Here is a 17,006-nt window from a genome sequence, read left to right on the forward strand (position 1 = left end):
TTTAAAGGCTGAACAGAGAAAACCAGTTGTCCCTCTTGTGCCCATTTCCCTCCCAGCATCCCTAGACCTGCATGGAAGACCTCAGGTTCTGGCTGGTTCGCTGCTGGATCGCTGAATTTCCTATCTGTAGTACAGAAAACTGGAAGTTTCTGTTTCTCATTTCAGGTAGGATATATATTCCTCGTTCTGGGTGCTTGTTCCTCCTCAGTAATGGGAGAAAACTCACAATGATCATGGCCATGAACAGAGGAGTTTTGTGAGGCATAAACTTAAACCCTGATTGTACTGCTGTGTGTGAACGCCGGGGACTGGTAAAATGGCTACTTTGTGTCCCTTCCCATCTCTATAGGGAAACCATACAAACTTCTGGACAATCTGTTACTTAAAGCTGAAAATGCTAAACCTTAAAAAATAAGAAAGAAAATATCAGCCTTGCTCAGAGAGAATCAATTGTTTATTGTTTTACTTCTGAAAATAAATATCTATGTCAGTTCTATCTATGATATTATGTGGTACTTTTAGATATAGTAAGAGCAAGCAGCTACCATTTATAGAGAATCACAGGTGGTTAAGCATTCGGCTAGGAACCTTGTGAACTCTCTCTTACTTAATCCCCACAAGAACTCCGCAAAGGCAAGTGTTATTTCCACACTACCAAAGAGGAGGCAGGCTCAGAGAGAGGATAGCACTTTCATGGGTCTGAGATCTGCACTGGGCTCTGCCTGACCTGAACCTTAAAGCCTAATAGCTCACCCTTTCATGACTGTAATTCTGAGACACTCCTGTGGCAAAAATGTATCACTAAGTATTAGTCTACAGTTAAATATTCCAACATTTATTTGAATATATTTATGAACACATATGTACAAAAGCTCTACAAGATGCCTGTGGAAGGTCAAGAACAAAAGAAGTCATTTTTACCTTTGGACTTAAAAAAGTCCATTTGGGCCTGACCTGTGGTGACACAGTGGATAAAGTATTGACTTGGAAAAGCTGAGGTCTCCAGTTCAAAACCCTGGGCTTGCCTGGTCAAGGCACATAGGGGAGTTGATGCTTCCTGCTCCTTCTCCCTTCTCTCTAAAATGAATAAATAAAGTCTTAAAAAAAAAAGTCTGGTTGGGGAAATGAGTCACAAATGAAATATAAAACAACAACACGAGACTGAAATAGCAATGTCTGTCAACATTCAGAGGGGGAGATAATTAAGTACCACAGTCCAGAGGAGGAGAGAGAGTTCTCTGTGACAGATTAAGAGGACTTCAAGGAAGAAGTGTTTACAAACATCCATATCATTGGTGTCACAAGAATAGAATGTTGCTTCAGGATTATTCAGAAGTCTTTTGTAGGTAAGAACTATATAAATCATTCTTGAATATATATATACTCATTCAGTATTAGGATCTCATTAACATCTGCATGTTACAGAATTTTGATGGCATATTAGTGATGGGAAAAATATTTTTTCTTAGCCCTGGCTGGTTGGCTCAGTGGTAGAGCATCAGCCCAGCATGTGGACATCCCAGGTTTGATTCCTGGCCAGGGCACTCAGGAGAAGTAACCCTCTGCTTCTCTTCTCCTCCCCCTCTCCTTTCTCTCTCTATCTCTCTCTTCTCCTCCCACAGCCATGGCTTGCTTGGAGCAAGTTGGCCCAAGTAGCTTGGTTGCTGAACAATGAAGCAACGGCTCCAAATGGGCAGAGCATCACCCCATAAGGGGCTTGCTGGGTGGCTCTTGGTCGGGGCGCATGTGGGAGTCTCTCTCTCTGCCTCCCTACTTCTCACTTAAGAAAATAAATAAATAAATAAATAAATAAATAACCACAAATCACCTTGGAATTTACATATACACGCTGATTCCTAGACCCCACCCCAAACTGATAGAAACAGAATTCCTGGGGGTGGAATCTGAAAATTTGCACTTGAAACAAGTATCCTAGATGATTCTTATGCACACTGAAATTTGAGAAACACTAATGTAGCAGAAGACATATATTTGTAGATTTGTGAGTTTATATCTATTCATTAAGCACTTATTGTATGCCTAGCACATGCATACGTTTAGGATGTAAAATAAACTTAGTAGGTAAGTATTGTAACCTCCATTTTACAGTTGAAGAAACTGAGGCTCAAAGAAAATTAACACTTGCCTGAGCTCACCTGGTTGGAAAGAGCTAGCCAAACCAGTTCTGCCTCCCTTCAATGTCTATAATTTCCCCACAAGGCCTACCCACACTGTTGCTGAGGGGTTGAGTGCCTATTATGTGCCATATAATTTCAACCATAACTTTTCAATGCCCTCAAATAGTACTCTTGCCGTGTAAGATAACTAAGATTTAGAGATGTTAATATATAGTCTCAAAATTACCTCCCACCAGTTAGAACAGAGCTTTCTTATTCCAGTACGGCTTTTCCTCACTTTTACTTCTTGCTGACAATTCCTAAAATCTTTTCCAGTTCTGCTGCCAGGGCATCCTTTTCTTAGTACAGTTTATCCCGACCATTTTGCACCTAGTTTGCAAAGGCAAATTTTGAGCTCAAGTCTAGGTTTCCTTCTAACAGCTACCACACCTTTTCTGAACAGGAATGAAAGCTACAGTCTGAATCAAAAGGGAAATGTCAGTTGCTTGAAAAATTTTCTGTTGATCACCTGACCTGCGGTGCTGCAGTGGATAGAGCGTCGACCTGTAATGCTGAGGTCGCTAGTTCAAAATCCTGGGCTTGCCTGGTCAAGGCACATATGGGAGTTGATGCTTCCTGCTCCTCCCTCCTTCTCTCTCTCTTTCTCTCTAAAATGAATAGAGTCTTTAAAAAAAAAAAGCCTGTCCTGTGGTGGCTCAGTGGATAAAACGTCGACCTAGTTAAGGCACATATGGGAAGCAACTACTTAGAAGTTGATGCTTCTAGCTTCTCCTCTCTCTCTCTTTCTCTCTCTCTCCCTCTCTCTGCACTCTCTCTAAAAATCAAAAAATAAAATAATAAAAAAAAACCTTCTGCTGATCTTGTGACTACAAAGAAAAAGACAACTTAATCAAGGAAGACTCTTCTGGGAAGGGGAATCACACTATCCCATGTGAGATCTCACTATGAAGTATGCATACTTATAAATAATTTTCAGGGAGTCTTATATGGCTTGGGGCATACCCAAGTGGATAAAGAGACAAAGGGCTGTTTTCATTGATGAAGCCACCCAGGCTTGCCTTGTACTTCTCACAGGGTGCTGGCAACAGAAGAGAGTACTCTCTTTAAAGAAGCATGACAGTACGATTCAGTAATATATATAGCTAAAGCCATATAAATGTCTGTACCCTGTTCACCAAGTAACACCCTCCTGGGCATTATCCTAGGAAATAATTTAAAAGAAAACAAGCACTGGGACAACAACAGTAACAAAAATGTTATAATAATGAAAAACCTGAAACAAACTCAATGCTCAAGAATAGGGAGTGTATGAGAAAGAGGGCATAACAATACAATGGAATGTTATGTAGCTATTCAGAGAGATATATTTGGGGCCGTGGCTGGGTAGTTCAGTTGGTTAAAGCATTGTCCCCAGTATGCCAAGGTTGTGGGTTTAATCCCTAGTCAGGACACATATAATCTCCTTTCAGAGCAAGATTCATGAGAAAGGGGGTAGGCTGGAGGATGACATGAAAGAAATGCTTTCTTTCAGCAGAAATACACTATACTTTGTTTCAAGCATTATGGTCAACGTATACAGATAAATACATACTAAGCCAGCTGGAATATGTTTTAGAATCTTCCAGAAAACCTCTACCAAGATTACTTTGATATAGAAAAGGATATTGGCAAGTTTTCACCTCTTCATCTCCCTCCACTTAGAATCAGCCCACGAATATAAAAATAAACACAACCTGTTGCCAGGTTTTATGCTGGGCAGGTAAAAAAAATTAACTAAAAATGAGTCCCACTAAAGTGTCAGGCAACATAGTAGAGAAAGAATCAAAATCACTTAGACTTGGAAAAGCAATATCAATATTACCGATGAGAAATGAATTGTGGCAAAACTACGTTCAGGACTTCCGGAGAACTTTGGGTCAGTTACTCCAAAATATTTCTAGAGACTTTGTTCTTCTACTTGGCAATGAAACAAAAGTTATATCTGTTTGGGGTTGCACCAAATTCCTTTTAATTGATTGGTTTTCCTTGCCATGCCAGGGATGCCACTGATGAAATATTCAGCATTGGGGATGATACTTGATGTATAATTAAATAGAATGCATTTAGCAGTTCAGTTGTATAGACCTTTAATCTCCAGGGAAGAAAACATTTATTAAGCACTCTTATGTGCCAGGCAAGGTACTAACTGCTTTATACATGATATCATTAAATCTTCACAACCCTGTGAGTTAGGTATGACTAGCTCTACTATACAGATGCGGTGGTAACTGAGGCTCCAAGAAGCTAAGTCATTTGCTGAAGTTCACAAAGTAAGTAGTAGCACAACCAGCTCTGGAACTCGGTTCAGATTCTGTCTGACTTGCATGCTTTTGCCTAAGTTCTACAAAATTTAATTTCCAAAGCACTTTCATTTACTATGCCTCATCCCTACAACAGATTGATACTGATCACAATCACAGGATTCTCCCTTTTAACAGAAGTCATAGAGCCAGGATTAGAACCTAAATTTAGCCTGACCAGGCCGTGGCACAGTGGATAGAGCGTTGGACTGGGATGCGGAGGACACGGGTTCGAGACCCCGAGGTCTCCAGCTTGAGAGTGAGTTCATCTGGTTTGAGCAGAGCTCATCAGCTTGGATCCAAGGTCGCTGGCTTGAGCAAGGGGTTACTCAGTCTGCTGTAGCTCCACAGTCAAGGCACATATGAGAAAGCAATCAATGAACAACTTAGATGTTGCAACGAAAAACTAATGATTGATGCTTCTCATCTCTCTCTGTTCCTATCTGTCTGCTTCTATCTATTCCTTTCTCTTACTCTTTCTCTGTCTCTGTAAAAAAATTTAAAAAAAAAGAACCTAAATTTACAGCAATCACCATAATCTTGTAGTTACCTTTTATTGAGTACCTTCTATGTGCTAGGCCAGGGGTCCCCAAACTTTTTACACAGGGGGCCAGTTCACTGTCCCTCAGACCATTGGAGGGCCAGACTATAAAAAAAACTATGAACAAATCCCTATGCACACTGCACATATCTTATTTTAAAGTAAAAAAACAAAACAGGAACAAATATAACATTTAAAATAAAGAACAAGTAAATTTTTTTTTTCTGAAGCTGGAAATGGGAAGAGACAGTCAGACAGACTCCCGCATGCGCCCGACCAGGATCCACCCGGCACGCCCACCAGGGGCGATGCTCTGCCCCTGCGGGGCGTTGCTCTGCCGCAACCAGAGCCTCTCTAGCGCCTGGGGCAGCGGCCAAGGAGCCATCCCCAGCGCCCGGGCCATCTTTTGCTCCAATGGAGCCTTGGCTGCAGGAGGGGAAGAGAGAGACAGAGAGGAAGGAGGAGGGGGGGTGGAGAAGCAAATGGCGCTTCTCTTGTGTGCCCTGGCCGGGAATCGAACCCTGGTCCCCCGCACGCCAGGCCGACGCTCTACCGCTGAGCCAACCGGCCAGGGCCAGAACAAGTAAATTTAAATCAACAAACTACCAGTATTTCAATGGGAACTATGCTCCTCTCACTGACCACCAATGAAAGAGGTGCCCCTTCCGGAAGTGCGGTGGGGGCCGGATAAATGGCCTCAGGGGGCCGCATGTGGCCCTCGGGCCGTAGTTTGGGGACCCCTGTGCTAGGCTCTATATTGAGCATATTTTAAAAAAAACTTTTCCTGCCGGCATGTGCAAGTCCCAGGTTCGATTCCCAGCCACAGCACATAGGAGAAGTGCCCATCTGCTTCTCCACTCTTCTCCCTCTCTTTTCTCTCTGTCTCTCTCTTTCCTTTCAGCAGCCAAGGCTCCATTGGAGCAAAGTTGGCCCGGGCGCTGAGGATGGCTCCATGGCCTCCCCCTCAGGCACTAAAATGGCCCCAGTTGCAAATGGAGCAACAGCCCAGATGTGCAGAGCATCATCCCCTAATGGGCATACTGGGTGGATCCCTATTGGGCATATGCAGGAGTCTGTCTCTCTGCCTCTCCACTTCTCACTTCAGAAAAATACAGAAACAAGAACAACAAACTTATAAGGTGGGTACTATTATTATTCCATTTGATGAATGAGAAAACCGAGATTCAGAGGGGCCAAGAATATTCTCAAGATAATAAAGTAGCAAGTCAGGACTTGAATTTAGGTTTGTCATAATTTTAACAGAATTGATTAAAGCAGTAGCCATTTATTGACCGCTTTTTTAAAACTTTGACATAATTTGAGATTTACAATCAGCATTGCTTTTTTAATACAGTAACCCTATAGAGAAGGTAGTAAGATTTAGAGAAAATAAGTAATGTCTCCAACGGCATACAAATGAGAAGGGATAGAGCTAGGATTTGAATGCAGGTCTTTTTGACTCTAAGATTTTTTTTTATCAACCCTGAGGCTTTGCTGACTGCAGGCTCCATATGCCCTTGCTTCCCAAACTGGGGTCCACAGACCAGCTGCTTTGACATCACCTGGGAGCTTGTTATAAATGTGGAATCCAAGTGCCACCCCAGACCTACGAAATCAGAAGTGTATTTTAACAGGATGCCCACATGATTCTTGTGCACATTGAAGTTTGAGAAGCACTGAATTGCAATATTGTCAGACTAAGCAGAGAAGAGAGCAAGATTATCTAGAACAGAGATTCTCAAACATATTTTTCTTTAAATCAGTTTTGAGCCAAAAGAAGGTCTATTCTGCTACTAAACTTGATAATAGTGAACATTTTTCCCAATTGAGAGAACTGGTTAACCAATTGTTATCATTTCCCCCCCATAAGCTATCCTTTCTTTGGAGCTGAGTTTCACATGCCTGTTAATGATAACTTTAGAAGTTGACAACAATTGAACGGTAGTAAAATATCTATGGAAAACTTATAAGTGTTTAATTGTATTTTTTTCTCTTTAAAAATTGTATTTTTTCTTTTTTGTGGATTTCTTAATTCTTGGATTTGTGATTGTGATTTTATTTTTCATAATGGAATAGTCATACTAGTAAACTTGTCTCTGATTCACACAGCAGAATTAAATATTAATGTCTTTTGGTGTCCCACAAAAAAACACCTGAATCCCACTTACGTGAACATGAGGACCAAGGCTTCAGAATCTCTCTAGAAATCATTCGAACTCAAAGAAACTTGTAGAAAAATAAATTCAGAAAGGCTAATATATTTCTCATCTATCTCCTTCCCTCCGATGAGGACCAATATCAATAAATACAAATGTAACCTACTGATTTTTTCTGGAGAGTAGAAACATCAGTGGTCTTTATTTTCTCCCTTGTGCTTTCCTGAATATTCAAAAATGCTACACTGAACATTCATTCATTCAACAAATATATAATGAACACCTACTAAGGGACAGGTACTGTTTAGTTGCTGGAGATACAACAGTGAACAAGCCAGAAAAAAACCTCTTGTTCTGATGTCAGGATCTTTCTTTGGGCTTTTTCTCTTGGGCTGGGTAAATCTCTTGCAGAAGACACTTCAAGTTTCCTCTCTGAAGGGGAAGCATCTGGGAGTCAGAGATCTGGGAACTGAGTGGAGGAAGAGGGCTGAGGATCTTAGCATCTAATATCCATAAAGTCACTTAATCTCCCTGTTTATAAAAAGAACTCCTATTTAACTGTCTCTGGAGAATAAAAACAACAGTTTTCTTTAGGGAGGAGAGGAAACAGTTAAAGAAGGAGTGGGGGACAGTTAAGAAGCAGATCTAACTGCTCTTAAACAGCTTACTGAATCCTTTAATCCCTGCCCAGTGTACACCCTGCACGTGGCAATCCTGGTGTCCTCTCCTCCACAGCAGGCAGTGGTGGGACCTGCTGCCACTAATTACTGAGACTTGAAGGATTTTGAAGTATTAATCAGGTTGGGTCTCAGCTGCTTTTAAAAAAAAAATTAATTTTCACAAGCAGAAGGAAGACACACGGGCTCTCAGCTTTTTCCTTTTATAATTAAAAAAAAATATTTTAAAAAAGATTTTATTTATTCATTTTAGAGAGGGGGAGAGAGAGAGAGAGAGAGAGAGAGAGAGAGAGAGAAGGGGGAGGAGCAGGAAGCATCAACTCCCATACGTGCCTAGACCAGGCAAGCCCAGGGTTTAGAACTGCCAACCTCAGCGTTCCAGGTCAACACTTTACCCACTGCGCCACCACAGGACAGGCTCCTTTTATAATTTTATAATTTTTATTTTTTAATTAAAAAAATATTGGGTTTAGAAAGAGGAAGGGAGAGAGAGGGAGAGACAGGAACATCTGTTTCTGTATGTGCCTTGCCCAGGGATCAAACTAGCAATCTCTGCGCATCTGGACAAATACTCAAAACAACTGAGCTATTGGGCTAGAGCAGCTTTCTCCTTAAAAAAATATTTTTTAATTTATTGATTTTAAAGAGAGAGAGAAGCATCAACTTGTTTTTCCACTTATCTATGCATTCATTAGTTGATTCTTTGTGTGTGTGTGTGTGTGTGTGTGTGTGTGTATGTGTGTGTATTTTTCTGAAGTTGGAAACGGGGAGGCAGTCAGACAGACTCCCACATGCGCCCGACCGATCCACTGGGCATGCCCACCAGGGGGCGATGCTCTGCCCATCTCGGGCGCTGCTCTGTTGCAACCAGAGCCATTTTAGTGCCTGAGGCAGAGGCCATAGAGCCATCCTCAGCACCTGGGCCAACTTTGCTCCAATGGAGCCTTGGCTGCAGAGCCAAAGAGAGAGACAGAGAGGAAGGAGAGGGGGAGGGGTGGAGAAGCAGATGGGCGCTTCTCCTGTGTGCCCTGGCTGGGAATAGAACCCAGACTCCTGCACACCAGGCTGACGCTCTACCACTGAGCCAACCGGCCAGGGATCATTAGTTGATTCTTGTATCTATCCTGACTGAGGATTGAACCCAAAACCTTAGGGTATCAGGATGACACTCTAAGCAACTAAGCTACCTGGCCAGGGCTTCTCAGCTTTTTTCTACTTTGAGTTTAGGATTCAGGTTTCTCCAGGTTCATAACTTAGTTAAAACTTGTCCATTTGCTTTCTAGCTTCTACTTTAAAAAATACTTTTTAATTTATTAATTTTAGAGAGAGAGGAAGGGAGAGAGAGAGAAACATCAATCTGTTCCTGTATGTGCCCTGACTGGAGTTCGAACCCACAACCTTTGTGTATCAGGATGATGCCCTAACCAACTGAGCTATCTGGCCAGGGCCCAGCTTCTACTTTTTTTGTTTTTGTTGTAGTACTGGTTCCTCTTGTTGTTATGGGGTTACGCTTTTAAAAATCCACTTTCTGTCATTTTATTGGTGTTCTAGGAGAGAACAAAAGTAGATCATTTTCATTAATTGTTTTATGCTCATCATTTTCTGGAAACACTTTACTATAGTAACTTATTTTTATTTATTTATTTATTCATTTTAGAGAGGAGAGACAGAGAGACACACACACACACACACACACACACACACACACACACACAGAATGGGGGAAGAGCAGGAAGCATCAACTCCCATATGTGGCTTGACCAGGCAAGCTCAGAGTTTTGAACCGGTGACTTTAGCATTCCAGGTCAGTGCTTTATCCACTGCGCCACCACAGGTTAGGCCCCTGTACTAACTTAAATCCTCTCTTGTTATCATTTAAAGCCCTATTCTCCCCTATTTGCCCTTACAATTGGATATCTGAACACAATATGTATTTTTACCTGTAGGTGATTTAGAAACTATTCATTGTCCTTCACATCCTTTAAGATTTTAATGGCCCTGGCCGGTTGGCTCAGTGGTAGAGTGTCGGCCTGGCGTGCAGGAGTCCCCGGTTTGATTCCCGGCCAGGGCACAAAGGAGAAGCGTCCATCTGCTTCTCCACCCCTTCCCCTCTCCTTCCTCTCTGTCTCTCTCTTCCCCTCCTGCAGCCAAGGCTCCATTGGAGCAAAAGTTTGCCCGGGCGCTGAGGATGGCTCTGTGGCCTCTGCCTCAGGCACAAGAATGGCTCTGATTGTGGCAAAGCGATGCCCCAGAGGGGTAGAGCATCGCCCCCTGGTGGGCATGCTGGGTGGATCCCAGTCAGGCGCATGCGAGAGTCTGTCTGACTGCCTCCCCATTTCGAACTTCAGAAAAATACCAAAAAAAAAAAAAAAAGATTTTAAGCAACAGGAAACAAATGATCACTTTCCTCAGCAGATCAAAAATGGGGATGAGACATAGTCATACATATTAAAAATTATGTATGTAGGGTAGTTACTGCAGCATTATTTGTAACACTAAAAGGCTGCAAAAACACTTAATGGCCTATCAATAGAGGTCTTGTTAAATAAACATCCCAATTCGTATGGTAGTATATCATACAGTTAAAAAGAATAAGGCAGGCCTAACCAGGCGGTTGCACAGTGGCTAGAGCATCTGACTGGGATGCAGAGGACCCAGGTTCGAAAACTCCAAGGTCGCCAGCTTGAGCGTGGGCTCATCTGGTTTGAGCAAGGCTCACCAGCTTGAGCCCAAGGTCACTGGCTTGAGCAAGGGTTCACTCAGTCTGCTGTAGCCCCCCAGTCAAGGCACATATGAGAAAGCAATTAATGAACAACTAAGGCGCTGTAATAAAGAATTGATGCTTTTCACCTCTCTCTCTTCCTGTCTGTCCCTATCTAACCCTCTCTCTGACTTTCTCTCTGTCTCTGTCACACACAAAAAAAGAATAAGGCAGATCTTTATGTTCTGGTATGGAAGAGTCTATAAGGGCAGAAAAGAGTCAGTACAATATTATGTATTTAAAAACACATATCTGTGTAGTATCTAGATCTGTAACAGTGGTTACCTCCTGGGAGGATTAGGTGACTGGGAGACGAAGTAGAAGGAAGATTTAGTTTTCCCTTGTGTACCATTTGCACCATTTGAATTTCATACCACAGTCTTATTTATTTTAAAAGTAAATATAATATAAAGGCCTGACTAGGCAGTGGCACAGTGGATAGAGCGTCGGACTGGGACGTGAGGGACCCAGGTATGTGGCTTGAGTGTGGGTTCATCTGGTTTGAGCAAAGCTCATCAGCTTGAGTCCAAGGTTGCTGGCTTGAGCAAGGGGTCACTCGCTCTGCTGCAGCCCCCTGGTCAAGGCACATGAGAAAGCAATCAATGAACAACTAAGGTGCTGCACAAAGAATTGATGCTTCTCATCTCTCTCTCTTCCTGTCTGTCCCTATCTATCCCTCTCTCTGACTCTCTCTCTGTCTCTGTCAAAAAAAAAAAAAAGTAAATATAAAGTACTAATGAATAGTTTTTAAAAGGATGAGCTCTATGACCTTTACCTGACACAATGTCCTCCCTCATTACTCCCGTCAATCTAAATTTTCTTGTGTCTTTAAGATAGATATTAATTCCCTGTTCCTTTTCTGGACAATTTCAGCCCTAGTATTCTCTCATCTGATCTCCTTTGTTAGAAATTACTGTGTGGCAAGTCATCACACATTGCTTTGTTACATGTTTCTTCTTCATTTAAAAAAATTGTATCAACCCCATTTGTATTAAACTTTCCACTTTGTATTTTCATTTCTGTTTTACTGAGTCTTTTATGGGTTGCATGGGGGTCTTGCAAAGATGAGGAATGGCCAGTGAAGAATATATGAGCAAGTAAAAGAGAATACATGAGAAAGAGCCTGAGGCTCTCTCTTGACCAGGAGACTTCAAAGGCTTTTACCAAGTAGAGATTCATGTGAACCAGTGACTCCTTTTTATAACATGCTAAAGGTGAAACCCTTCACATTTTACATCGAATTAATCCAATGATCATGACAGTACTTACCTAGAAGCACTTGCACTGAAAGGATGAGATGTTGGGAGACAAAAGTGAAGGCTTTGAATCAAGATTCAAAATTGTAGAGCCCTTTAAGATCAATTATATAGTTGAAACCCTTACTTCATAGGTCCCAAGGCAAGGCATTGGGGAGTTCAGACTCAAACTCAAGTCTCCCCTTAAGTTCAGTTGAGGAACTAAATTATTTAGCCTGTTAGAGAAATATGGCTTGGGTGAATTATGGGGTTTTTCTACACCAAGAAAGACAAAGACAGGAGGGCTTTGCCGGGAGAAGAGGGGAGAGAAAGCAGGAGGCGAAAAAGAGGTAGTGATCAGGTTTTATCTCCTCCGTCATTGTGTTCAGGGTTCCTTGACAGTCAGTCTGTGTGAATGTAAGTGTTCTGTCAAGTTAAAATCCTCAGAACCTGTTTGGAAGGCTACAAACCTCAACTTCCCCTTAACCGGCTTGGTCTGTCTACTTCAGGAAACCCAAATGAACTTCAGTTTAAAGCTCTTTAACGACCCGTTCACACCTCTCCCCCCCTTTCCCACACCTGGAGAAGGAAAGTCAGAAAAGGAGGACGCAATACAAACATGAAGGATTTCCCTAATTCCAGGGTATTTTTAGCCAGTTCCACAGTATCTACTGTATGCGGAAATTCAGAGCCATTAGGGTAGCCACGGAGATATTACTGGCCTCCGCCTTGTTTCCTTCCTCTCCTTAGCTATTAAAATCTTTTGCTCTGGTTTCTGTAATGGATCCCACTTCTGCTGGCGTCCGGGTCCATAAGCTCCTTTCTCTGCTCAGAGACACTTATGTAGGGAATAGGAACAAATTTTTAAACGAGGAGAGAGTGTAAGCACAGGAATCGTGAGGTTTATACCAACGGGTGATGAATCCAAGTCACAGTCTCCTGGTTTGGACTACAAGTCCCAGGAGACACCGCATCCACGGCGCGTTTCAGCGATCCTTCCCTCACTCTTTTGGATCTTGGAGATAAAGGTTCCGTTCGCGGCGCACTGCAGGATGGTCTGTTTTTAACTGCGGTGACGGAGTTGGGAGCCCGGGCGATTGCAGGCAGAGGCGTTAGGAGGCGGATTCCTCCTCCCTCAAGCACTAGAGGGGCGGGAGGAGGGAAGCCAGGCCAGTGGGCCGGGGACCGAGCCCCGAAAACCGAGCGGGCTGAGGAGATGGAGGGCGAGGGCGTGCGATGGGGCAGTGAGCCGGTATCGGGTCCTGGCCCGGGAGGCGGCGGAATGATCCGGGATCTGTGCCGGAGCTTCAGCCGCTACCGCCGCTACCTGGAACGGCTGCGGCAGAACCTGAGCGAAACTCAGAAGTTCTTCCGCGACATCAAGGGCTCCCACGACCACAGTTGTCCGTCCTCCCCTCCGGGGAGCGGTGGGGCCCAGCGCGCCCCTGCCGGCGATGTCGCCGAGGCCGGGCTGCAGGCGGGTAAGGAGGACAGGAGAGAGGGCCGGAGAGGCAAGCTGGAGCGTGGCCGCACCCCTGCCTGCAGAACAAGCCCGGGGACAGCTGGAAAGGGGAGAAGGGCCGTGTGGTCGGGCCCGTGGGCCTGCGCCGGCCGAATCCGAGATGCCTTGGGAGGGCGTCCCTCTGGGTTGTGGGAGAGGCGAGGGGTGGCGGGGGCTCACTCTGGGGATCCTGGGGGCAAGGGGCGCACAGATGCGGGAGTTCCTGGAGCAGGATCCGGGGATCGGGCTGTGCGCGGGCGGGGGCGCGGGGGCCGGTGTTTGGGGAGGGCAGGGGTTAACTCGAAGAGTGGGGAAAAGTTGGGGGCTGGGCGGTTTTGGATCCGAGTCGCAGTTTAGGGATAGAGAGATGAAAGAGGGGCAGGAGGCAGAGTGCCCGAGGAGCCTGAAGAGGCCAGGGAACTGTAATGGGTTGAGCGTGTGTGTTGTGTTTGTTTATGTGTGTGAAATGCTTTTACACCAATCTTGAGGCGACTCTGAAGAAGTAGGGACTGGAGTCGCGATGGGTCTGGGGTCGCTAAAGGAAATGATAGCTGATGTGTGCAGGGAACTGCCAGAGATGTTGCTTGTGCTTATGGTGAAGAAATTAGAGAGGGAAGGGATTGACTTCTTGATTTGATTCTCTCTGGGATGTGTAGCCCTGCAGCACTTAGAATCGTTCAGGAGGGTCTTTGATCTTCCCTAGTTTCTTGCTTCCTCTTAAACTCGTGTTATTGGTGAGAACTGGAGGGTTTGGTTTGTTAACTACTATGTCTAATTAGGTAATAACCTAGGTTGGAAGAGATCGCATATAGACAGATACCTTGGGGACAACATAGCAAAGAAGTCAGTGGGTTTCATTTAGTGATCCTCAGACTTAAGTATGGATTAAAATCAAATTAAAATAAAAAGTGTTGCAGGCTCTATTCCACACATTGATTGAGTAGGTCTAGTGGGTGGGTCCTAAGAATCTAAACATAAAAACATCTTGGGATTCTGATGCAAGTGGTCTGCAAACACGCTTTCAGAAACACTAATCAAGAGGCTGACCGCAAATTTAAACAGAGGCTGAGAATGGAACAAATTGTTAAACTCATCACGATTTATGTTTAATAGCCTAAATTTGAGAGTCCATAAATATTGATAAGGTAAAATAGTAGGATTTTGCTAAGGTCCTAAATGATACTCTTACAAAATTTAGTTGGCCTAGATGTAAATAAAAAAACTCATGGGATTTTACCTCATGGGATAAATATGAGGAGAATCACTAGTGTCAGAGAGAGGGAGAATTCCCCCCCCCCCCCGCCTTCTTTAGTTCTTACGTGGTAAGATCATAAAACGAGGCTCAAAGAAATGATCAAACCAGGCACTTATTTTACTTTTTAGACAAACAAATTTGTGACAAATTAACAGAAGAAGAAAGTTATTGCTTATTAGAAAGGAATCTATGCAAGGTTTTGGATATTTGTTAGTGAGGAATTTAAGCAAAATTTGGACTTGAGTAGTAAGTAAGGTGAAGGCATTAGAAGACTTGTTTATACAAGCTTTGACTGGATTCTTTTAACTCTTGGGTTAAGGTTGTCTCAGCCCTCTGGAGCTGGGAGGCCACCTATCACATGGGAGATTTAAAAAGGGGCCAGAGATGCCTGGCCTGTGGTGGCACAGTGGATAGAGCGTCCACCTGGAATGTTGAGATCGCCATTTCGAAACCCTGGGCTTGCCGGGTCAAGGCATGCATGACAAGCAATCAATGAACAACTAACTAAAGTGAAGCAACTATGAGTTGATACTTAGGATCCCCCCATTCTGTAAAATCAATACATAAAATCTTTAAAATAAATGAATAAATAAAGGGGGACAGAGAGGTCAGGGTTTTTTCCTTAGACATGCCATTTTTAAAGTAACTTTAATTCAAAATACTTAACATGCCATTGTGGAATATCTTGGGGTGGCCCATCCTGGGCCCCTGATATTAGCTATTCTGAAATTGTAGTTTTGACATCTTATGCCCAGAGATTTGCTGTTCTGAAAATGAGCTATAGAGGGGACTGATTTCTTTTTTTTATTTTTTTTATTTTTATTTATTTATTTTATTTTATTTATTCATTTTAGAAAGGAGAGAGAGAGATAGAGAGAGAGAGAGAAGAGAGAGAGAGAAGGGGGGAGGAGCAGGAAGCATCAACTCCCATATGTGCCTTGACCAGGCAAGCCCAGGGTTTCGAACTGGCAACCTCAGCATTTCCAGGTCAACACTTTATCCACTGCACCACCACAGGTCAGGCCTAGAGGGGACTGATTTCTGTGATACTGTCAGAAAACAGCCGTGAGAAGGGCTAGTGTGTTTAGAAATGAACCCCAGAATGTGTACTTGCACCCTCCCCCTTTCGTAGTGCTTTCTGCTGGCTTTCTTTGCTCACAGGGTTTTCTTACAGCTTATCTGAAAAAAAGCCAAAAACCTCCGTTGCTGCTTTTTTTTTTTTTTTTTACAGAGACAGAGAGAGATAGACAGGGACAGACAGACAGGAATGGAGAGATGAGAAGCATCAATCATTAGTTTTTCATTGCGCATTGCAACACCTTAATTGTTCATTGATTGCTTTCTCATATGTGCCTTGGCTGCGGGCCTTCAGCAGACCAAGTAACCCCTTGCTTGAGCCAGCGACCTTGGCTCCAAGCTGGTGAGCTTTGCTCAAACCAGATGAGCCCTCGCTCAAGCTGGCAACCTTGGGGTCTCGAACCTGGGTCTTCTGCATCCCATTCTGATGCTCTAGCCACTGCGCCACCGCCCGGTCAGGCTGAATTACTATTGAGAAAAAAATCAGGAGAGTAGATTCAGCTCAGAGAGGTGGTGCTTTTCAAGGTTGGATCTTGTGTTTATTCTTTAAAAACGAACTTAAGAATACAAGTGCACCTTTGTAGTTTGCCTCATTGGCTTTTCTAGCTGACTGCATTTTAAAAATCTTAGCGTTTTTAAACTCTCTTCATCCTCTGTCCACCAGAAATAAAAACTGAGAGAGGGTCCAGATGACAGCACTGGGAGCAGTTTGATTTTCTTCCATAAAATACTTCCATTCCTTTCAACATGGAGGGTTTTATCTTTGGAGGGAAAAATTAGTGAGGTGTCACTTATAAATGTATATTTTGGGAATGCTCTTTTCCCAGGTAATTGTTTAGGTAATTAATTGTTTTAGAACGTAGAAACCACTCCTTAAAAGACAACTAGATCTTGTTTTTTCTTACAGGCCATCTTTGCAAGGTCATGTTCATTCAGAGACTGTCTCAATTTTCTTTTGTAAATGTTGGTTTCTAGTTAGTAGGAACTTGGAATGTTAAGAGAAGGGATACTCAGTTTTTAACCCAACAACCTTTAGAAGGTTTTAAGCATATCAGGATGGGCTGTGCTTCTGGTGTGAATGTAGATTTGAACAACTGAAGATCATGGATTTACTGTTTTTATTATTTTACTTTTAACCACAAATTAGATGGGAAAGACCCCCCCAATTATGCTTTCTTCTTACTTTTGACAGTTTTGTGTTCACTGGGGACTGTGTAGAGCAGGGGTCCCCAAACTACAGCCCACGGGCCGCATGCGGCCCCCTGAGGCCATTTATCCGGCCCCCACCGCACTTCCGGAAGGGGCACCTCTTTCATTGGTGGTCAG

General features: G+C 43.4%; 1 protein-coding gene across 2 annotated transcripts in view; it reads left to right on the plus strand.

Moving 5' to 3' along the window:
* Positions 1-12,792: 12,792 nt before the first annotated feature.
* Positions 12,793-17,006, plus strand: part of DSTYK (dual serine/threonine and tyrosine protein kinase) — a 65,431-nt gene continuing 61,217 nt past the window's right edge. The window contains exon 1 of one of the 2 annotated variants that reach the window (XM_066361954.1): positions 12,793-13,328. In XM_066361954.1, the coding sequence (XP_066218051.1) occupies positions 13,064-13,328 (265 nt within the window). In that variant the 5' untranslated portion in view covers positions 12,793-13,063. The remainder of the gene's footprint in view (positions 13,329-17,006) is intronic. The other variant, XM_066361952.1, reaches the window with a different exon arrangement.

The sequence above is a fragment of the Saccopteryx leptura genome, chromosome 2 (genome assembly GCF_036850995.1).
Source record: "Saccopteryx leptura isolate mSacLep1 chromosome 2, mSacLep1_pri_phased_curated, whole genome shotgun sequence".
NCBI lineage: Eukaryota > Metazoa > Chordata > Mammalia > Chiroptera > Emballonuridae > Saccopteryx > Saccopteryx leptura.